Source organism: Oryzias latipes, chromosome 3 (assembly GCF_002234675.1).
Source record: "Oryzias latipes chromosome 3, ASM223467v1".
NCBI classification, from domain to species: domain Eukaryota; kingdom Metazoa; phylum Chordata; class Actinopteri; order Beloniformes; family Adrianichthyidae; genus Oryzias; species Oryzias latipes.
In genome coordinates, this window is record NC_019861.2 from 33159762 (window position 1) to 33184132 (window position 24371).

At 38.3% G+C, this 24371-nt stretch overlaps 1 protein-coding gene across 1 annotated transcript in view; it reads right to left on the reverse strand.

Moving 5' to 3' along the window:
• The window catches only part of itfg1 (integrin alpha FG-GAP repeat containing 1), a 159016-nt gene that overhangs the window by 26239 nt on the left and 108406 nt on the right, over positions 1 to 24371 (reverse strand). The window contains exons 13-14 of the mRNA XM_023953696.1: positions 17872 to 17915; positions 14759 to 14837 (exon numbers count right to left, since the gene is read on the reverse strand). Coding sequence (XP_023809464.1) covers positions 14759 to 14837; positions 17872 to 17915 — 123 coding nt within the window. The remainder of the gene's footprint in view (positions 1 to 14758; positions 14838 to 17871; positions 17916 to 24371) is intronic.

The following is a 24371-nucleotide window of genomic DNA, read 5'->3' on the forward strand; positions in this document are numbered from 1 at the left end:
ACGTATCGGTTTGAACCACAAATAGTAATCCCTATTTTCAAGCCATTTCTCCATAAATGTGCACTTTCCCATTTTCGTGCACCGACAACCACAAGCTAATTGGTGAACTGAGGTTAAGCAATTTACGACAAGTTCACAGCTTTATGACAAAGCACATGGCGTAAATGGTGTATACTTGTATAGTGCTTTTCTATCTTCTTCAAGGCCCAAAGTGCTTTACGGTCACAGACCAGTTCACACATTCACACACTGATGGCGGCTCTGCTGCTGAACACTGGCGCCAACCTTCTGCCAGAGGCAAGGTGGGGTTCAGAGGTCGACCGCTCTACCACTGCACCACATTCTTGAATATTTTTTTTTTCGAGAGACAGGAAGTCCCACTGAGAAGAAAATTAAGACTCAATCACCAGAATTTATGACAATTTAATGCTTTTTAAAGTCTTGCTTTCATTGTTTTAAAGCTCTGCAGCCAACATGTAATAATAACTCGTATGGTCAGCCCTCCACACGACTTTAGATGACTAAGCCATTAAATAATACAAACTTAACTGTTTAAGAAGGAATCAAAGAGCAGAAAAAATGTATTTCAATTCAAACAATGAGCCTCCCTAGCTGCAATCATCGGATCACCAGTAACAGGAGCTTGCAGTTCACTCAGTGGCTTGATGATGTTTTGTGAGTTGTTGAGACTCCATGCTTTCAGTCTAAGATAAACACGCCCAATAGATCTGTGCAAAGACCGAGCCCGATAGCCTGATATCTTTCCCTCTGATGGTTTACAGCTGCTCATAGTGGAGAAAAGCTTTTAATCTTTGATTCCTGTTTGCCAGTCGCTGAGTATCTGAGCTGACACTGAGGGCTGAAACTAATTTGGAACACTGCACATGTGCATGAAATGATTTCAGCTGTCACGGTTTGGAGTCTCGATTTGCAATATGTTAATTCTATTTTCCCCTTTTGTGGTTTGAAGAGTGAGTGCTTGTTCTTGCATTACGGTTCTCTGTTCTGTCTGCAGCATAGCGGCAGATAGAAGCACGATGAGGGGATGGAAACATGCCTCGATGAGGGAGGAGACAAACTTTTACTCCTGATGGGGTTGAAAAAGTAAAAGAAGTGAGAATAAATGCATGAAAAATCAGTCAGGAAGCCAGATCAGAGAAAGGTGTATCTAAGAGAAAGCCACAGCTACTGTTTGTCTCTCTGTGTGAGTCCATCCTCTGACACTTCATGACACATGTTCTCATGTCACGTCTGTGAGGTTTACATCCCCCAGCAGACATGCAGAAAATAGAACTCTGATCAATCTAAAGGTTTGTCTGGCTACAGTAACAAACACAACAGAAACAGACGGCTTTAGGGCCAAAAATGTGGTATTCCCAGCCAGTTTATCAAGAAAAAAGAATGCTTTTGGCAAACCCTTTTTGGGAAAAAAACACGTGAGTACTTGCACATATGCTCCCCCCCCAGGGGCTTTTATACGAGAGGAAAAAAAATCTGAAATCCCTCGTTCCAGTCGCTATAGAAACCATTTGCTCCCATCATGGCGATAAAAGGAGCAAATTGCAGAGCTGCAGGGTGGAGCCATGAGGGATAGTAGTGCATGTGCACAGTTCAGTTTGACTGAAGAGCCTGCCCATAAAAGGATGCCGTTAACTGAGCAATGATTGCAAAAGTAAAGCACAAAGATTTCTGGTTTCGTTGGGTGATTTGCCGAAGACCCAGAGGGTTTGACTGCTAACCTGTCCTGTTCCTCTTGGGGTCAACTGTCATGGTTTGAGTTTGTTTTGTCTTGGTTTTTGCTTTTGTTCTTGTTCTGTCTTGTTTGGTTCTGTTTCCTGTTTTATTTTGAAAGGGTTCCTGTCTTGTCATGTCTTGAGTTTTACTTCCTTGGTCCCCATCTGCCCTGATCGTGTTCACCTGTGTCTTGTCTGCCCTGCCTGTATATAAGTCTTGTCTCTGCCTTCCTCTTGTGCTGGTCCATTAACCTCTGGTCATGTGTTTCACGTCCTCTGGTCTTAGCGTCCTTGTTCCATGTTTCTCGTCACGTCACAGTAAGTTTTCGTTTTTGTTTGGTCATCCTGCTCTGCAGCGCTTTTTGTTCGTTTAATAAACCTTCTAGTCCTGAACCCGTTGGCCTCCCGTCTCTGCGTCTGGGTCCTACCGGCTCTCGAGCCTCCCCGCACATGACATCAACATGATGTGACCAAACCAACCATCTTGAAAATCCCAAGAGGTGGGATGTAGGATAGATATGTTTAGGTGGAAAAGGCCCCCATACTTGAACCGGGAGTGATCCAGATTCCAGTTGGCTAGTCCGTGCTCCTGTCCTTGGGCGTGGACCTCGACCTCGCCTCTGGCTCGTCTAGAACTCCCAGCCGTTGCCCAACTCCATCTGGATGAAGGCCATCTGCTGGACTCTACTATACAACATGTAGTTGTAGAGTTAGATAAGCTCATTCCTTCTTTAACAGTTCTGGTACGTCGCCTTTCTATCCAGGGAAAGGATCCCTCCTTCATGTGGACACCCCTGAAGTTTTTTCTTTATTTCCTGAAATCAGTTTTTTTCATAAGTTTTTCCTTACCTAGAAGGAGGGTCTACAGGCAGGGATGCCAGTTAAGCTTAGTCTGTTTCCTTTAGTTTAGCAATCAGCTCTTGTATTTTACAACTGATTTTATGTTTTGTACAATTGACATAATATTGTTCTATATGAATACAATTAAATAAATAAATTCAATCTAGCTGCTTCTGTAGAGACCTTGGTGACTTATTTCAGTAAAAAGAGCTAAATGATAACAGTTTTAACATCTATACTAAACTCTTACAATCCTGTTCGTATGAATGTTTGAGCAGCAGTAATTTGACTAGATGCAATGTATAAAAAATCCAAATAGACAAAAGTTCATTCAGATAAAAAAACATCAAGAATTAACTAAATATATTAAAATCTATTTTTTCTAAAAGAAAATTACGCGTCTTTTTTTTAGCTTCATCATAAAAGATCTGAAACTGCAGACAGTTTCATTACACAAAAGCCTTTTAAGAGTTTTGAGCCGAATAATGAAGCTTTCAGAACAAGGTTACTTCTGAGGCAGCAGCTGACTACAAAGATTTAACAGGTTATTAACTTTTTTAAAGTAATTTAAATGGTGAGAAGTTGGAGGGAAAAGAGACGGAGCGGTAGAGCAGAGAGGTAAAGGCTGGAAAACCAGACGAGAAGAAGCCTGATCAATAGTCAATTCTCCAAGTGGATGGTTAGCTCCTCTCTTGTTTTTTTTCCTTCCACAATATTTCCCTCTTTTCTCCTTTCCTTTGTTCTGATCTTTGCTCTCTTCTGGTCTAATTTTACCCCTATTTTCACTTCAGTGCCTTTTTCTCTGTGAAATTCAACTCTATGCTTTCAGCTCTGTCCTCCCATTTTCTCACCTTTCAGCCCAGTCAGTTTCTCTGATCCACCTCGTTCCCCATCTTACCATCACATTGTGAATTTTCTCTGCGTGTTTCAGGTTTATCCTTTATACAGTGGCCAATAGAAATGGTCGGAGAACTGCGTAACTTTCACCGCTGACCCGGTGAGCTCTTTGTAAATGGAAGGTGCACTTTGGCCGTAGATCAGGGGGAGACGGAGCGTGATGAGCTGGCTTTTAGGACGGCACATGACGCAGCAGAAACAAATGGAAAGGACCTAAAGTGATAACACATGAACACAAATACAGACTCGTCTGATTCCCCATTTGAGTTATCAGTCAAGTTGCTTTGGATTTCCAAATGTCAGAGTGATAAGATCAGTGTGCCGTTAGATAAACTGCTACAGGTGGGCATTATATTAAAGGTTATGCATGTGTAAACAACTGTGCACGGTGTGCGCTTGGCTGACAATCCTTTGAACTCATTATACTAATTGGACAGTCTGCAGAAAGCTGCACATTGATCTGAGCTCTTACGGCTCTCCTCCAGCCTGGTCCTCCGGTTACTTTTTACTCTCAAAAAGCCTGGAGTCGATCCCTAAAGCCTGTTACCATGACAACGATATCCATCTGATTTCAATCACCAACTTAGGGGAACTAACAGCCAAATATTATCGGTTCAAGTAAATAACAGGTTGTGGGAATGATAAAAAGCTGGATTTCCATCTCAGGGGATTCATGCGAGACGCGGCTTTTTATGTGTTATATTTTTATATTTTTATGTGAAGCTTCAGCTAAAAAACTTTAAAAAATAGTTTTAAAATACGTTTGTAAAAAAGAGTCTAGGTTATTTATGGTAGTTTATTGTCTAAAATTGTGTGTGTAAATATACAGTACAGACTAACAACACTGGATAAATATTTAATCTTGCAGTGCAAGAGAAATGAAAGATTTGAGAAATTAAATACTATGTCAGAATTCTACGGTGGCCCTGAAGTGCAAAGCATTCAACAAATCACTCGATACAAAAACATTTTTAAGATCACAACAACAATTAAAAAAAAAAAAAATTTAAAAAGCAGCATTACATTTTAGAAAACAAAACAAAATTTCAGAAACCAAAACTTGAAAAACAAAAATGACAAAAAAAAAACCATTTCAGAAAACAAAATTAATTTCCAGGAAAAAAAAAAAATATTAAAAAATGAAAACATTTCAGAAAAAAAAAAAAATCCAGAAAAAAAATTAAATATTAAAAAATGAAAAACATTTCAGAAAAAAAAAATTCCAGAAAAAAAATGAAATATTAAAAAATGAAAAACATTTCAGAAAAAAAATGAAAAACATTTCAGAACACAGAATGAATTTCCAGAAAACAAAACGAAATCTTCAAAAATGAAAAACATTTCCAAACCGGAAGAGGCAGGTACTATGGGACAACGCTGATTGGATGATGATTTTTGTCAATCATTTGAACTGAAAAGTATTTTAAATGAAGCGATGACGGGTTTTATCGTCCAAACAACAATGTACTATAATAATCCACGTATTTCCCATTTATATATCAAATAAAAAATGCAGCAAACTGTTAATGAACTTTAAAATTATTTTTTTAACATTTCGCCTGACACACGGTCACCCGGAAGTAGTTTGTGAGCACTTTTACTTTGAACGCTGTGCGCTAATGTCTACGGCTGCGAGGTTCACGCTGTCAATCATCTTTAGGTAAGAATCAATTCTGTGATCTTTTCTTTTGTCAGTCACATGTCTCTAAGGATGTTAATTTTAGGATGTTAAAGTGCTGCTTTGAAAAGATAATTTCTTTTTATCTTGCGCATGCGCAAAAAGAACCCGATGGAGACGAACCGTCTTCACATGATAGCCGTTCCCGTTTTCGGTGACAACATGAGAGAAAAAGCTCCGAGCCAGCCTGATTCTATGATTTATACAGTAATTACAGTAATTATATGGCATCAGTGTTGCTAAAAATCGACTTTAAGACTGAAATCAGTAAACAAGTTCTTATGGGAAATAATATTTAAGTGCATTGTATATTTTTGAACCGTGCATATACACATATACTGAAACTTAAAAATGAACTTTAAAGTTTATAAAATACTTAATTGAATTAACATGTGATATTTCTGCAGGTGAAGTTACTCAAAGCGAAGTTCCAGAAAGGTTTGTGCTGCAGAAGAACAGATGGCAGCTCTACATGGGAATACAAGAAGACTAAAGTCATTCATATCATTGTGCAGTGTACAGGCAAGTCACCATGATTTATGTGAAATGTAATCAATAAATATTATTTAACCTTAATATCTAATTTTTTTTTAAATTGCAGGTCCTTTAAAAAAAAGTCTTTAACCTGCTGCATAAGCCTGATTAGTTGTAAATGATGCAGTGGGGAGTGAAAAACGAAGCACAATTCCTGGCTTTAGTGTCGGGCTGATGATCTGGAAATCACATCTGAGGAATCGCATCAAACACTTGTACAACTCCAAACAACTTAATGTTCCTTTAAGCAAAACTCCAGTTTAAAATGTTCATATTAGGCTTGCTTCATTTAGGAGTTTTTCCGTGTTTACCATTTTAGGTTTTAAAGCTTTATTAACAAAGATGATGTTTGATTTTCAAAGCTGTTGTTTAGAAATGTTTTTTTGTCAATGAAAAAACTGAATGCTGATGTGAGGATTGTAATAATGGATATGAAAATAAACAAATTTGTTTCATAGCAATGCAGTATATTTATTGAAAACTTAACATGAATACTTTATTCAATAACAGAAACAAAGAAACAGTTGTGGATTTTCCTTTAAGGGCTTCTTCATGCAGTCAATCAAATGTTGCGCTTACAATCAGCATTTACTCAGCGTACCTGTCAGTCACATTTATTAGAGGAAAAAATGCATCTGGGAAAAGTCTGTTTGTGCTTAACAACTATATCAAAAAGAGTCATGTCAGGGAAGTTTTGTCCACATTGCTGCTCAGCATCACATCCAGAGGAAGACGCACAGGTAAGAGACGCCAGTTCCTGCTCGTACATGCTTGCAGCTTCCTCTGCACTGGACTCCAGCTCCATTGAAATCCCTGACAGAAATAAATTAATAAATTAAAAATCCCTGACAGAAAAACATCGGCTACCGTTCATCTTTCATTCAGGAAAAAGTTGAGTTCATCAAAATGAGGAGAAAATGGGTTAAACCAGAAATTCATTAGGGAGGGGTCAAAACACCAAACTCAGAATAAAATACATTATTTCAGTCTTATAAAAAATACATTCTAAAACAATTTGGTATTCCTCCTCTGCCTGAAAGACTAAAACGTTTTTTTTAAAGATTTATTTTACACTACAGACTTTGCCACCTTTAGTTACACACCTGTACATGTCTGATGATGTGCACATCCATTCATTTACTGTCATGTTTCTGTGCACTGACACACTCTAAAGTCACAGATCTTAATAGTGTGAATAAGAAGCATTCATAAATGTTATTCTGAGACACAAACTGCTGCAGTTTACCTGACAGCTTTGCTGATTTATGCGGCTGGTACACCTGTCTGAGAATCCTGCCCACGTGACCCCCCCCCTCTCCAGCTGATGAGGTAACCTGTCATTAACGTATGACTGAAGGATCTTGGATCTGTCTGTAAACACCCACCTAGAAATCACGTTTAACGCTACATTTATTAGATCAAACAAATGTGCCTCCATACCTTATCTGTGGATGGTGGGACTGCATTTCCTGATGTGCGCCGTCTTAACACACGTTTCTTCGCAGCTGCTGCTTCAGACAGAATCCTCTCACGACATTTTGAAACATTTGTAAACCTGGTTGGTGTTGATATTTCTGCGTGGGTTCTGTCATCACATCCACTAAATATTCAAAGATTAAAGTTTATGTTAACGTTTTACCGTCCCTTTCTTTGTTTACCTGCAGAACGGACGTCATCCACACAAACTACTTCCGGGTGACCGTTCTGCTTCAGACGAAATATTCAAAAAATAATTTAAACCTTCATTATCTGTTTGCTGCATTTTTGATTTAATATGTAAATGGGAAATACGGGAATTATCATGGTACATTGTTGTTTGGACGATAAAACCCGTCGTCGCTTCATTTAAAATACTTTTCAGTTCAAATGATTGACAAACATCATCATCCAATCAGCGTTGTCCCATAGTACCTGCTTCTTCCGGTTTGGAAATGTTTTTCATTTTTGAAGATTTCGTTTTGTTTTCTGGAAATTCATTCTGTGTTCTGAAATGTTTTTCATTTTTTAATATTTCATTTTTTTTCTGAAATGTTTTTCATTTTTTAATATTTCATTTTGTTTTTCTGAAATGTTTTCATTTTTTTTATTTCATTTTGTTTTCTGGAAATTAATTTTTTTTTCTGAAATGTTTTCATTTTGTAAAATTTCTTTTTTTTCCTGGAAATTAATTTTGTTTTCTGAAATCTTTTTTTCTTTTTTTTCTTTTTTATGTTTTGGTTTCTGAAATTTTGTTTTGTTTTCTAAAATGTAATACGCTTTTTAAATTGTTGCTGTGATCTTAAAAATGTTTTTGTATCGAGTGATTTGTTGAATGCTTTGCACTTCAGGGCCACCGTAGAATTCCCTCACGACTCCTCAAAACTGTAGAGTGCGGGACGTTCTAGTGCCACCCTGCTCACAACTTTTTTTTTAATGGCAAAAATGATGTCACCGATGTTCGTAGTAAAACCCTAATAACAATGAAGAATATTTATGAATCTACTGTGTTCTGATGTTGAAATCTTGGATTGTTCATAATGTTCAAACACAATGCATTGTGGTCTATGTTTGCATATTTAGTTGGCATTGATGCACAATGCGTTTTTGCAGAGGTAAATTAATTTAAAAAAAATTGGTAACTGGTCAATTTTAAGGGCACTTGAATTTAAAATTGGATATTTGGACATTTTAAAAAATGGCGAACCCCCTTTGCACAAAGTACTGAGTAGTTCGAGAATCCAGACACAACCAAAGTATTTTTTTCACAAATTTAGGTACTCTATATTTATTATGCAATTTTTTTTAACAGGTAAGACAAGTTTCATATCTATCAATGGCCTAAATTATTGTTTTTAAAATTACATTTTACAGAAGAAACCATGTCTAAAAGAGTAACATTGTAATATGCCAGAAAGTGTTGGCATCACGAAAACATCACATTTAAAATATCAAAACAATTTTAGTATTTAGTATTTTTCCATTTTAACATTTTCTTTTAATGAAAACTAATTTCCAGAAAAACGTAAAAGTAAAAGTTCTCAGTGACATTAAAAAAAATACAATTTGCTTGGGGCTATGAAAAACCAACATCTATAAATGTTTTATTAAAAATGGGAGACTAACGGTTTCATCTATTTTAATCTAAATAAGGTAAAGTCCTTGAACCAGACTTTCCAATGTCTGGTTCAAGTTTGGTCGCCATAGGATAAATAACTGGTGAAGTAGGAATCGGTCTCAGCACAGTCAGCAGTGATCTTCAGGCTTAGTCGGGGACATAAGGTTTGATTCCACCACTTTTTCAGGTTTTTTTTCCCCTAGCAGCTGCATTATTTGTATCTCCGCCAAAATTTTAAAGAAGAACCGTATTTTTGTCACAAGAACAGGCAGACGGCTTTATCCAAATGCAGCAGGTTTATTAGCTCAGCTAAAAGTCAACAAAGCTAAATCAGGGTCAGGCAGGCTGGGGTCAATAACAGGCATGAGAGCATCAGAGAAGAGATGGGGTAGTCAGGATCCAGGCGAGAGTTGGGGCAGGCAAACAGAGTCAGAAACAGCGTCAGGGGACAGAAGATCAGATCCAGATATAACACTTGGTAATGAAGGCAGAGTGGCACAAACAATACTTTGCACTGAGTGAGGCTCAGTGCAGTGCTTAAGTAGACTGTAAGTGATATGTAAATGCAAGTCAGGTATGGGGCATCCAAGAGCTCTGCGCTGGGGTTGCTGGGAGATGCAGTGCATTCAGCACCCTGGAAACCGTTCCGGGTGCTGACCAGAGGGGGAGACAGAGCTCTGACTTCTGGCAATCTTCTGGTTGCTCCAGGTTTGTCCACGGCTCATGGCTTTAAGCGGGAATTCATCAGTTGATCATTCCCTTTGGCAGCTTCTTATATTTGCAAAAACAGCTAGAGATGTTTTAGACTGGGTCCAGCTCCGATTTCACACTGTAAGTGAACCGCACTGAGTCTGGTTGGACCGAGACTCCCTCTTCAGACTAGTCCAGACTAGAGTTAATAGGTATTTTCCCTTCTGCATGTTTAGTCATAGAAAACAAAGTCTGGGCTGTTTCATTGAACAAAACAAAGCTGATATGAATATAAACCTACGTAAATCTAGGGGTTTGAGACAATTTTGTGATGAATTTTGTTGTTTTGGTCTCTTTGGGGAATTTCCTAACCAATGGTGTTTGAAATGAGTTCCCATCCAGTGGGATCCAACATTAATGCAGCAGAACAAATCCTGGAAATATTTGAATATATCTGAAGGAAAATGGTTTCTTTTGTATATCAAAATCTAGCAGGAGAAAGTGACAAAGCTTGTATCGAATAGTTCTCACTTAACACGTTAAGTGTTTCCCTAAAGGAAAATTATAGCTGTGTGTTTTTTTTGCCGCCCAGCATATGAGTTTATATAACAGGAGAAAAGGAACATTAAAAGGTTTCTTAATGAATATGATCAACTATAAATCTCTCCAATCACACCTCCTTCCCTCCCATGCCCCTCTCTGCGTCTCAGCAGGAGTTGGCTGATAATGAGATGTGGTGTTGTCAGAAGAACAGTCCATGCTCATCCATCCAGCCTGTTTAGTAAGGGGCATCGCGCTCACACACGCACTCACACAAACACACAAAATAATGGACGCAAGACACACCGCCACAGTCCCACACCCAGGGCAAAGTATAAACAGACGAAAGAACAGGTGCGTTGCTGTTGACCTTTCCCACACGAGCCCCGATGACATTATCACTTTAATGCGCCTGCTTGCCTACCATGCCTGTAAATGGAGTAGGATGATTGCAGGATGTGTTAGCAGACTGATTCTCCAGACCTTTCCAGATTAAAATGACTAAACGTTTGCCTCCGACATGTATCGTCTACGTTTCACGATCCTACGCTAAATCACTTCCCTCTTTCTCTTCTGTCACAGCGTCCTCTGGAACCCAATATATTGTGTCCTCTCACTTCTTGTTTTTATCTCTCAGCACATTATCGTCTCCCCTTTCTTCTCTCTTCCCTTTCAGGAGGGGGTGAAGGGTAAGTGAAGAACGCTCGGAGGCAGAGCTGGGAGACCTGTGCGCCGTGGTGTACGAGTGTGAGCGCAATCCATCACCACTCCTCTCCAGCAGCCTGGCTCTCTGTTCTCCAAGGTGCAAACTACAGAATCATATTAAACGCATTTCAAGTTACAGTACGGGCTGCATTTCCAGGCTGTTAAAAAGGGATCAGGGAGTCGCCCCCCCAGCAAAGCTCGTGGATGTTTTTCTAAATCTTTTCAGAGCACTGAAAAAGAAAAATGAAGCTTGAATTATGACGGAAAGACTGAGAGCTAAGCATATGGTGTTCTAATGTACCAGACAGCAACACAGTCAGACATTTGCAGACTTTTTTCAAGTCGTGAAGTTTTTACTGACTGGACAGAAAAAAAATACGAGACCATCTGGAACGGTATGAGAGCTGAGACCAATTTGTTTTTCTGAACTGTTGATGTCTCCTTATGACAAACTACAAGCACTGTGATTTTCATCCATGGCTTTGTCAAATTTTTCATGTCCAACTTTTTTCTTGCAGTCTGTACGGTGAAAAAAAAAACAGATTTTTGTTTTAAATTTCCCCCTTGACCAAATTTTGCATTTTTCATTCCAAATCTGTGCATAAAAGTTTATTAAAAAAAACATTCTTAGACTTGTCAACACCTTTAAAGTCCCACTCCAATCCTCTTTTGATTTATTGTAAAAAAGTTCCCAGTGGTCTTTTAATGTGAAACGTTTCCTACAAATGTTATTGTGCATTAAGATCTGCAGTGTGAATGATTTGAATAAACATTTAAAGTAACCATTACAGATTACAGCTCTGATTGTATCTCTCTGTGTGTCCATTCATAGCCTTGAGATACTCTGTAGGGGTTAATGAAGCATTTACAGTTAAGGATGAATAGCAAAGCTTGTATTTTCTGTTATGGCTTTAACTGAATGAAACAATCCTTCCCCCAAAAAACCTTTTCTGAAATACACACATTCAATTGTTTTTGTTTCCTTTTGTCTTTAAAAAAAAAAAAAAAATTCTAATTGAAATTTTAAGGGATTTGTATTTTATTTTTTGCTTTATATTATATTTTGATTGCCCTTATATCAAGCATACCTAAAGTCTGAACAGAAGCTACCGAGAAACAAAATGAGTTTGTAAAAGGATTCACAAATGTGTGACGTGTCACTGAGCAAAAGAAAGAAACACTCACCACTTTCGAATTTCAGAGCTAATAAAGAGGCTAGTTACTTATTTAAAGCCTAATGATACCTGAAGCTAAAGCAAATGGAGCCGTTTTTGTGAACGCTGATCACTGCAACCCAGTTTTCAGATTCAAAAATGCCGCTTCAAAATCTTTAGAACAAACACCTAACTCACTAAAGCTGAATACAAAACCTCCCAGTTTCAACATGAATATTATGCACATATAAAGTAATGAAATAAATAGCGTTACCAACAAATACATCAACTGATTTGGATCTAAATCTGAGCAAACGGTGAGCTGAAAGGTTCGAGAATGATTCCCAAAATATCAACAAAGCTAACCAAACGGACTGTTTGTAGATCCCTCTTCATATTTGTTGCAGTGGGAATGTAGGCGCAGGTGATCTTTCTTCCTACATCCTGTGACTCTCACTTCCCCACTATTGCTCTCAATGATCATTAACTGCACATTTCACATCCTGGAGTGTGCAGAGAGAACCGGCTCGCTCCACTCTATGCTTGAGCATTTATACAACACAGTAGAAAAGGTATCATGTAAATAAATCTTCTATTTTTTACTGATTTCTTTTAATACATTTGCATTCCAGCTGTGCCAACAGACAAATGAAAGAATGAAATCCGACAACGTGGGATCTTGATGCACCAAGGCTATAAATACCCCCGACCCCAGGCTGTCACTGCATCTTGTCCCCATCAGATCTGTGTCCTTCCCACAATGTAACAGTGGTGTAATCTGTGGCTAAGAGGTAGTAACTGCCCTCTGCGTTTTACCTTTTCTATGTGAGCACCCATCCCACTAAAACTATAGGTAGTTCTTTAAGAATCTGAAGCAGGAGCGTTCTTTAACTACTGCAGAAGTGTCTAATCCTTATGAGGCCATGCCTCTATTAGATACAAAAAAAATATAATCAAATTGCTGAAGCTCTATGATTTTTGCCTGGCTTTCACTACTTTACACGGCGGCGTTGTCTCCATACAGCAACATCTGCTCTGATTTTGTATGAAACCTACTTTTCTGTATTTTCTTAAGTGTTTAAGATGCTGATTGGTGACACCATACTGTTGGTTGGGGTAAGAAGATTTCATCAATAATGAAAAGCCTTCATCACATGCAGCTGTAAGAGGGTTGACCCCTTACAGGGCCGCCCGCATCTTAAGTGTGTCCTGCAGTTGCCTTTAGGCTCGACCCCAAATAAAGTCGTGAAAATGGAACATACCAATGTGGTTCATATGGTAAGCCTATCGTGAAGTTTTCCTATTGTAAGTTGCACGACTTATAATGTACTGGCGATGCTGCCGTACGGTTCCCTTACGCCACTTTGTAGTTGTTGGTAAGGTGCGAGTACTGACCGCAGGCGAATGCTGCACGCACAGGGTGTGCAGGTGATGTCTAAGCGCAAATCGCCTGTAGGATTCCCACACAAACTAAACTCTGATTGTCTAACTTCCTCATTTCTAAAATTCAGGCTGCAAGCAAATGACCTTATCATATGAAGAGCAGTAAAAGTCCTCTTGCGCTGTCCACAATAAAAAAAAATAAAATAAAACTGTACGACACGCCGTGTCTCACCCACTTCCCCCTTACTTTACCTGATCTGTCAATCGCAGCAGGATCTTAGCAAAAAATGTGCATTAACGTTTTCACTTTATGAACTCACCTAGCAGTTTACCACCTTAAACATTTTACAGTTTGCCAATTTTTTGCCTGTGGATAGCCAGCATGGAGCCATAAGGACAGCTGTGACTGAGGCTTAAACGGCTCCCCTCCTCTAAAGGAGGCACAAATGAAAAACCCCAAAAGAGGGTGCACAGATATTGTAATGAAAAATGATAATAAGAAAGTTAACGGATGTCCAGTTCAATAAAACACAGCAAACCCAAGCGGAGTTGTGAATCCTGGGATTAAAAGACGACAGAGGCTAGAAGGAAAAGGGGAAATCAGGTTCCTACAGAGCCAGCAGACACTTTTCCGTTGACAGATGAGCATGAAGCTCGTTATTTCCCTCATTTGACCCTGGTCACTCCATACTCAACTGGACGTTTTCTTCTCATACTTGCACAGTTTCTCTTCCAGTCTAACTCCAGCAGTGAGCTGAGGAAACTAAAGCAGAGCGAGGCTGAAACACCATGTCAACCGGAGTGATGCTGAAAGTTGGCCCAGACCAGGAATATGTGGCTCAACAGGTTTTTTTTACTTTTCAACTTAGTCAGAAGGACGGAGTACGAAGGACCCAATGCATGAAAAAAACATCCTGCCTTATTTCAGTTCCCGAATGAATGCCATGCATTTTTGTATTTTACACACTGGTAAACAAAGTCCAGAAGAGACAGCTGCATTCCCACCTGGGTAAGCACCTGTCAGCTCACACTTCAGGTAACCTAGTTGGTGTTAAAAGATGCTGTCAGTTAGATTTTGTCCTCCTACGAACCTGTGACTGCCTTTTAGCGGCAAACCCCAAGCCGCTCCTCCTTTACATGTAAGGAACTAGTTTTTATTTTTAATTAAATCCAAAAGGTGTTGAAAAGAAAATCGAAATCAGAGAAATGAAGGTCCCACTATTCAGTTCATTTACTGCTTTGTGGGTATGGACGCCACAAGGACATACGAAGCCCATCGAGACGACTGCTGTTGTGAATTTGGGCTATATAAATAAAATTGAATTGAGTTGAATTGAATTGACATCTGCGAGTTTTATTTAAGGTTACATCTCAAAAAAGCCTTCCACACAGGTACTGAGCTCAAGCACAGGCTTTTTCTTATAGAAAAACACCTTTTCTTAGATCAATTTTCTGAGTCTGAAAAGGAAAGGTAAACAAGGAATACAGAGAGAAGAAAGGAAAGAATTACCTGAGGCATTTTTCAGGTTGCCATTGGAGTCTGCTGTGGTGTACATGACATAGGCGCCTGGTTGGTTCACCCCAAAAGGCTGCAGAAAGAAACACAGGCAAAAAAAATATGAAAAAAGAAATATATTAGCTGCCGTATGACTGACATTAGCTGTCAGTCAGGCAGGGGGAATACAGAGATCAGGAGGGCACGAGAATAACTCTAGGCAGTTCCTATATTTCTATCACTTCGTGAAGTATCAAAGGTCTGACCCAGCTGGCTGGAGTCTGCCTGAGCATAAATGAAAGCCCCATTTGCATGTTTGTGCACCTGTGTGGGCAGATACTTAACTCTTGTCTTATCTCCTCATTATGAGGGGGCTGACGGCTAATGATGAGAGCCGTTCTTCGCTTCACATCAGCTAATCGCGAGTGTGTTACGCATGCAGACACGCTGCGAGAGAGACTTGGCCCTTTATGCTGTAACACTCAGCGGCGGGGACAGAGGGGAATAGAAATGAGGCCAAAGGAAACAGATGAGGAGAAAGAGGCGAGGACGCCACAGAGGAGCCCAGAGGAGGGGAAGTGCGAAAGAGGTGTGACTAAGAAGAAGAGGAGTAGAAGAGTGAAATGAAAAGACACAAACCGCTTGATGGATGGGAGAGGATAGGAGCTAAAACAGCTGCAAGCACCGCTTGTATTCATCATAAATTTCACTTAGAGTGGACAGACTAAAAGCAAAACAACTCCAATACCAGCAGCCTTTTGTTCATGTCAAAGCTCATGTGTTCTGCAAAGGGCCTTCCACTGGTGAATGGTTGCATGAGGAGTGATACTCCTGGCTGCTTTTTACTGTTTATTTGCAACTACATGAGAGGATCTGCTATTGATCACGCCGTGACACAAGACGGGCACCCATAGCCGAAGATTCAAAACATCGATTTATTTCACTGCTTTGTCATTTATGATGCAGAAATGGGGTCTTTATTACGCCCAAACAGATATCCAAGGTTAACTGCGAAAGCTTCATGTACTCCAGACAGAGAGATCTTTAAAAAACTTTTTTTTCCCCACAACTTTGTAAAGAAAGACACCTATCCAGATTCAAACCTTAAGTAGTTACTGGTGCATTTGCCAATTACATTAGCAATGACACAGACCAACTATTAGAACAGTTCTCATTCAAAATTTAGCATAAATGTTTTAAAAAGTTTATTATTTGTGGAAATTTTTACATTTTACAAACAAGAGTTTTTTATAAAAACTTGTGATACCTCTTGAATAAATCCTTGGAACATTAGTTTATACAATGGCTTTGCCTGTTTATTAAATACATTTTTCATATTATTTTGACCTCATCTTTGCTTAATTTTTGGATTTATAGATTTCGTTTTTTTTTCTATACACTTTAGGTATATGTTAAAAAGCATAAAAACAGTTTAAACTTAGTTTATGTGTTTTTTGCTGTAAAAAAAAGACATTTCTTATTTGTAATTCAAGATTTTGTACCATTTCAGGTTCATTCATCAATTATTGTGAAATAAAATGAAAGAAATATCTTTTACAAAACAAAGCTGGGGTTGTAAATTAACTGTTTGAGATCAGGCTTTGTCACAAAAAAGTGTCTTAAAGGTAAATTATTAGAGCAAATTGTTAAGTGGTAAAAAATACTCAAAACTGCGTCAGAATACTAAGGGTTACAGAATTTTAGCCCATTTCTCTGAGTCTTATCAGTCCCCTCACTAACAAGAAGGTGTTCCTTTTAAAGGATTCCTGTTTTCTTTACGAACAATGTGATTCACTGCATTCCCAAGGAAGTCAGCTCTGCTCTCCATGCCCCAGAAAGAATGTCCCAAAAAGGATCCAGCTCATCTATAAACGTTGAATACATTAGTCATGCTGTTTGGAACCCTAATTTCTATGGAGTCGTCCTTCTTGGGATTGGTCCTCTGAAGACCTACAAAGCTGACTGCAGCTTTAAGTGGGGCTGGGTTTAGGAAAAATCAATTAATCAACATCAAAATGATCTGTACTTAGAAAAATCCACATAGATTAATCACATCCATGCAATCCAGTTTGCTTTAACAACAATTACATTTAGTCTATTTTGAGTGTAAGAAATCCTAATTTACTACTTAAAATTATATCTTTATTCAGTTTAAATTATTTTTTTCATAGACAAGAAAAAATTTAAGCAAATTTGAAAGATGAATCTATACTTTATCAAATTTCATACAAATTGTGAATCAAAATCAAAGAAATTCAGTGCTTTGAGAGTGATAATCAGTCGTAGTTTGGGGTAATATCAAGTTAGACTGCTTCAGGTTATTGAGGAACTCTTTAAATATTATGAGAGACTCTGCAAACTCTCTTTGCCATCAAGTAATTTTGCATTTTAGCTGCAGTCAGATCCAACCCTGACCTAGAAGTGACAAGAGAAGATTACCAACTGGATTATTTATAAACTGTTACTTTATGCTCTTTTGTTTCAAATGAAACATAAATAATTGAACGGAAAACGAGTAATACTAGTTTTGTTTTCAACTTAACACACTTATAAAATGATCTCTATATTTTCTGCACACAGACTTTAATTTTTTTGTGGTAACAATAACACTGTTGTCAAACCAGATCAGAAAGGATAGGACTTGCTTTAAAACACTACTTTTTTTTACACAACTCAACCTTTTGTATAATAAAAAACACACACACAGGAAATCTGAGAGGATTTATTATTATTCATGTGTGAAAAGTCTTTGTTAGCAGAATTTTAAACTTTTTAAGAGACTGAGTGTTCATTCATAAACTGCATCTGCTGTACTTGATAATAAAGCAATTTAAAGCTTCACGATGATGATTTTTTATATATGTTACGAACAGTCATTCATGGTTGAATTTAGGTCGAATTTTCATTGTTTTAAAAGTTACTGAATCCAATTCTACTAATTAAAAAGCATGCAACGTTTTTGATTTTGAATCAGTACTAGTTTATGCTGTTTTATTTTACATAATTAAGATGAATTAGCTATAAATTGGGATTTGTTTGCAACCAGTTAAGCTTCTTTGTTTATGGACACAAAGACAATAGAACAATACAACCTTTCTATTTTATTTAAAGGAGACCTGAGTTCTTACCTTGACGTGTTCGTTGCAGTCATTAAAGCAGAGGCCGCTGAGCACTGAGAAAGACAGGAAAAAAACCCAGTCAGACATCTTTATCAGCACAACAAAAAGCCACTGTGGAGGAGCAGGTGTCATCTGTGATGCTGAAGTTGCAGCATCAAGATGGGTTCTCTCTGCTGTGCTAAGGTGGACGAAACGGGAAAGGAGTTGAGGTCATAAACTCACTGCCAGGAAATCCAAACATGAAAAAATCTGCTAATTATTAACATGGAAGTGTGGGCCACAAGAGCATTGCACTTATTTGTGCATACAAGCATAGTGAGGAGAAAATGCACCGAATTGCAAATCAGTCATTAGAGAAGTGACTTTATTAGCATACTAATGGGATCCTGGGTCTCAGGCTGCATTGCTTTGGCTCCTTGAGTCACACTGAGGCCTGGTTTGGTTCATAAGATTGGACACGGCGGTGCAAAAGAACCACACAAGGAACATCGCAGTGACCAAGCTCATAGTGCGCTGGTCTCAATGTCAATAATCATTAAAAAGGAATCTTAAATCTAATTTAGTATTTGGAAACCGTCTTAAAAAAATTCTCCATTTACTTTTGTCGACTAAAGCAACTGTAAATCTAATTTTAATTGATTAAATTAGGTTTGTGTCTCTGAATGTGGAGTCAAGAGTTCTTATAGCCTCTTTTAAAAGTGTTGATCAAAGTGATGCACAATTATTCTAATAAGTTCAGTACTTGTGTTAATTAATCTTGGCATTAAATGTAAGCTTGTAATATGAAAAAAATCACAAAAACATTGTCAAAAAACACAACGTCATAACAACTAAAACGAACACCAAATGATAGAACAGGCTTTGTAAATGAAAAAAAACAACCTATTTTAAACAAGTTCAACAATTAAAGCTCACTCACATGCACCCATTCAGGGATTGACCTGTGAGTCATGAAAGTGGATCGTACCATTCTCCTGTGTGTGGTAAGTGTATGGTGAAGTATTGGTAAGGCTAAAAGAAGTTGCACGCACTTCTGCCCATGTGATGCCCACACACATTACACTCTGTCTAATTTCCTCATTTCTAAGTGTTAGGCTGCATGCAAAGAATCCAAAATGAGCGTGCACGTATCACGTGAATAGCACCAACGGGTTCTTTGTGCAGTCCACAGGATTTATGGGGGTTGAAAAAAGAAAGATAATCTTATTTACTGTTGTTTTGAAATCACTACGTCTTAGCTAGGACTCCCTTTAAAAAGAGGTTTTTAACCTCAACAGGAATTGTTGAAGGGCATATCACAGAAAAAATGGTGTCTGAATTGACTTTATTTGGTTGGAACCGGAAGCGAGGCATTTTCTATAAGTGATGATCATCCAGTTATATTCTACAGTCAATGGGTAAAAAAAATACAAATAAAATGAAAATGTGTAAGAAGCCTGTTGTAAAGCATGAATCAACAGGCATTGCAAGATATTTCAAATTGCAACATCAAAAAATAAGTGATTATTACTGGTTCTGAATCAAATATTTAGCATTAACAAAAGTGCACATCGCAATTTTAAATTTACAGACATTTCTGGCAGTAATTCAGGGCCATAGAGTTTCTTTAGGTCACAAAATTCTGAAACTTTATTCGACTTTTGCATTTCTGCACCCTGCTGTCAAAATTCCTTGCAATCCAATGAATGCAATTCCCTTGCTGATGTACTCCCAGACAGACGCACCTGCAGCTCACTGTAGTCCTTTCTCCACCTCTGCACTCAAGCATCCTGCTTCAGGCTCTCTCAGAGCTCTCAGCCTCCAGCGTCATCATACTCTTCACTCAAGAAGCACAGGTGTGCTCCTTTGAAATATTCAACTGTCTGCATAAACTTCATCTGCTTGCTCCTTAAGCCAGAAGACTAAAACGGATCTGAGAGTTTGCCTAAAAATAAAGTTTTCATGTACCTCTACTTTAAACTGCAACACTTGTTTTAGACCCGTTTGTTCTTTATATTTGCATTTTCTTCTTTTAATTATTAAATGCTTATAAAATAAAAACTCAAAGCAACGTCGGCAGTGAAAGCAGTCGTGCTAGAAAGCATTGCATCTTATTGTTGACTTTCAGTTTAAAGGGCGTGTACCATGCCATTCTTAAGCCTTTTATAGTAAACTATATGCATGATAATAGATTTCCTTTGGCACACTAAGGAGCGATTTTTAAATTATTTTTGCAGCTTATTTTTTTCTACCCAGGCTTAAGATGTCTCCATCTTTGAGGCCCCGCCTTTGGGTGTCGCCCATGTCATGACGTCAGCCTAGAGTCAGCCTCGCCACAAACTTCCAAAATTTTGCAAAGATGGATGTGAATCTGTGCATTTAAGATGAAAGGGTGTTTGCCAAACAGCGCGAGCTTCAGGGAGAAAGTAGGGTCTGCTTTCCTTCCAGGAAGCACTGTTCTCACTGGTCTACGTCAGCAGTGAGAACCCGCTCGTTTTCATGGGAGGGGCTTGTGGTCAGAGGCTGTTTAGAGCAATACTCAGAAATGCGTGAATGGATCATTTCTTTTTATGAGAAATAAACATTATAATACACTTAAAAGATAAAAAATGTGATTTTGCTGAATATATTTAAACCTTTCAATAGGTGATGGGGAAAAGTGGGACATTTAAGAATCCAGAATGGATTTTTAAAAATCTCTTAGGAACAAATTTCGCTGAAGATCCTTTGTGTGTTTTTTTGTTGAATACATCACCACATTATTCTCTTTTTAGCTATCACCCAGATGAATGATTTGCAGACTCGCCTATCATTTTGTAGAATAATAAAATATTCGTCTGACTGATTTTCTGTCACAACTCAACCATAGCAGTGTGTCTTCTGCACTCTTGAGTTGTTGCATTGCCATGGTTTAAATGGTACCTGACTGAGCATTCATTTATGGAAAGGACACTACTTATCTGGTTCCCACAGGTGTAGCCCAGGGTTTGGTGTTAGTGTCTCTTAGGTTTACAATCTAGTCAACCCCTTCGGGTCCAGATCATCTGATAGAGATTTTTTATGGCTTCTCTGCACATGATCCTCAGCTCTACCAGTTCATTCGTGGTGCGAGTTTCGGTCTGCATCATTACATACAGCACCTCTAACTAAATCCGGCTGAAGCTGAGCTTTTCCTTCTTCATTTTTCTTAAAACTATCTTCTTGTCTTTTACACATTTGATTCATCTTATTTTCAAGTTTGACCTAACTTTTAATCTTTTGCCATTTTAAAGCTCTAAAGCTTCTTTAATTGAATTTGTGTGTGAAAGTAAATCTGCAACGCTTCTGCCTTCCACCCCATTCTCAGAGACTATAAAGTAAAAACTGGCTTCTTTTATCAACCCTTGCAAGATGGTGGGTGTCATGATTGATGACCAAATATTGTTCATGACCAGATTGCCATTGTCTTAAGGTCACAGAGTTTTAAAGTTTTAAATTGCAGGAGTTCAGCATTACGTAGCGTGGTGGCACCCACGGCTGCCACAGCGAGATTTCCAGATTCTGTATAAATGGTCCGAGGCGCAGCGGTGCATCTGATTTTCAATTTATCCAAAAGGGCACATTTTACTTCATCAGTCAGTAGTCTGCCGTAGGTAGTTGTGGTGACTAGACTTATATATTGTATGTTGACTTAAAAGAAAGGGTGGTTTGAGACAATCCATAAGACAGGGGGGTCAATTTTCAGGCTTTCTGGTCAGACAGTAATTGTGCAATATCCTCGTTTGTTGAATTTTTGTTGGTTATGTTATACAGTTTTTCTACTCAAAAGATAAATATGCGTAATTGTAGTGAGTTATTTGTCTCTGCACACATCAGAGTGTATAAAGTCCACATGTATCCACAGTAAGATCTTCCGCAAGTGGAACGATCTGCTGAAAACTGTAGGCCCTCTTTCTCTTCACGAACCTTTTAAATAAAGTTGCTTTTACAGTCTCCCACAGACAGGTCAAATGGGTGGGAATACAGATTAATTTCATAACTTTGGTTTGGTTTGGTGTTTCACACAACACTCTTCAGGGTGAACCAAAGACTTAGAAACTTCCAAAGACCAAACTGTCTTGGAAAATCAAGCAGTTCCCACAGCAGCACAATCAGGGGTGGTAGTGCCTAAAAGGATCCCCTTCTGACCAGAACAACACAAAGTAAATGCATGTAGAAAAAACCTACGGGAATCATTTCTTTAACAATTATGCATAAAATATGCACCTGTCTTTTCTGGTTACACCACATTTATCGACAAATCAAGTTTATGATTGAAATTCTATGCCATTTCCATTGATTCCATGTCCATTATGCTCTGTGCTCACAGTTTACTGCCTTTAGTTGACTTCTGCTCTTCTGGGAAGTCTTCCTACAATCAGACTGAAGTGAAACACCAAAGTTCATTTCAAGTAAACAAAGACCCCTGTGTGAGGTTACCTTGGCACAGAGATAGATCAGTCAACCTCCAGTAAAGCTTTCAGGATGGCATATTTGATTCTGGCTCTGTACACCCATGTGTCAAAGTGTCCTTGGGCAAGACACAGAATGCCATATTGAAGAGTGGCATGGGTGGCAGCTCTGCCTCCTATAGTGGATAAATCTGTGTGCTTAAGTGGGTGAAAGGGACTGTGACTAAAACACCCTTTGGACCTTAAAGGAGATGGAAAGGCACTATGTAAGTAGATGCTAATAAACCATTTAAATTTTCATGATCTTTTACATTTGTCAAAAAAAGTGGTCTCATACTCTCAGATCCACTCCACTGCAGCTTCACCTTGCATTCCTTAATGCATTCTTTCAATCCTACTTGTATTATTTTTGTTTTTCGATTCTTTTATCTCTGAAATTCTTTTTCTCTTTCTGAAGGTTTACCATGTCCAGTTGCTTTAGGTACGTGTTTGATAAAGGAGTAGATGTAAACATATTCATAATTTCAAACATTTTCAAGCTCGTTTCTCCAGAGCTATTATGAAACAAAGGAAGCAGTTCACATAAAATTTACAGCAGTTGCTGAATCTTTTCATAAACCGTGACAGATATAAAAGCGAACCTGTCTTATCTGTACCATAACACATGTGAAAGACATTTTTTCTGACATCAAAGCACTTTTGGGAGAATTCTCTGACATTGGGACAAAAATAAACCATCTTCACCCCTTAACCATTTCTAAACTTGATCCAACCCCAAAACAAATTGTGACTAATTACACCAAGAGAGAATGCAAATGAGGACCTGTTTGCTGTTGCTCCATTTTCTTGCATTATGATCCATTTATACGCTAACTTTTCTGTAAAGAACAAGATTTTTCTCTTTTTGTAAAGAACTGAGTGAAACAGAAATGGCAGAAGCATTGCAGAAGCAAAATTGCTGCTTTGAAGTTCAAAGACAAAATATAAATATGCCTGAGGCAAGATTCAGACCGTGCACCCATCAATGGTAAACAGGGAGACCTTGACCTGAGTGGACCATACTGCATACAAACACGTACCTAGGAGCTTGGTAAACAGTTTTAGGAGGAAACACTGCTTTATCAAGGCAAAGAACCTCAATAAAGGTGATAAAGGTCTTTGAATTCTCATGCCAGACATCATTTTTTGTCATTTCACCTTAACAAAACCTAAAGTTAGAGTACTTACTGTGCTCCACAGGTCAACACAGCTTCTTAAAGCATGTTTTGTAGTCAAAAGGCATCTCAGGAGATACAGATGCATTTCTAAGAGACCATTAGTTGCTCGGTGACCTCTGGCTTAGGTATTTAGCTCCTAAACTCCAAGGCTTTTTTTGCTTTTCTGAAGAGTCAGAAATGTAGAAAACTTGGATAAAAACTGGATAAACCTTAAAGAAAACATGTGGTTAATTGGTTCTGAAAGGGTAAAAGACTTTAAAGGGTCTTGAGGGATACAAGTATCACCAAAGCAAACAGCCTGCATTTAATTCCGCATTCATCAATTCTAAGAAAATTCTAGATTATCACAACAGTGACTTTACACCAAAGTTGCCCACAAAGGTCACAATGATCAATAAAACACAGGCACAGGATTACTTTTTAGGAGTTTTGGTGTACTGTTAAATCGGTTTAATGTCCATGACTTTCTTTGACAGTCATTCACAGAAATAAGCTTCCATTGGTTAACAGTAAATGTGATTTTAAAGGAAGGTAAAATGATACTTCAGTTTCCTCACACAAGTTCAGCGTCCTGAAACTTCTAGCACCACGGAAAATGTTTTCACACATTAGAGAAAACCTATTTTCACTTGAGCAGCAGCTCTGGGGGGGTTAACAGGTCGATTTTAAGAGCTGGTGGAGAGTGTGAGAATAACTGTGGCCTCAGCAGGGACCAAACTAGTTTCACTGTTAGCTTTAATTTGGCAGAAAGCATTGTTAGGATGTTGATGATATGCACCAAAGGAAAAATAAGTAAATATATAGTAATGTGGGAATAATCAAATGATCCAAGAATGCAAAAATAGTGGTAAATGATGGAAAAACAACTGAACTTACAATCATG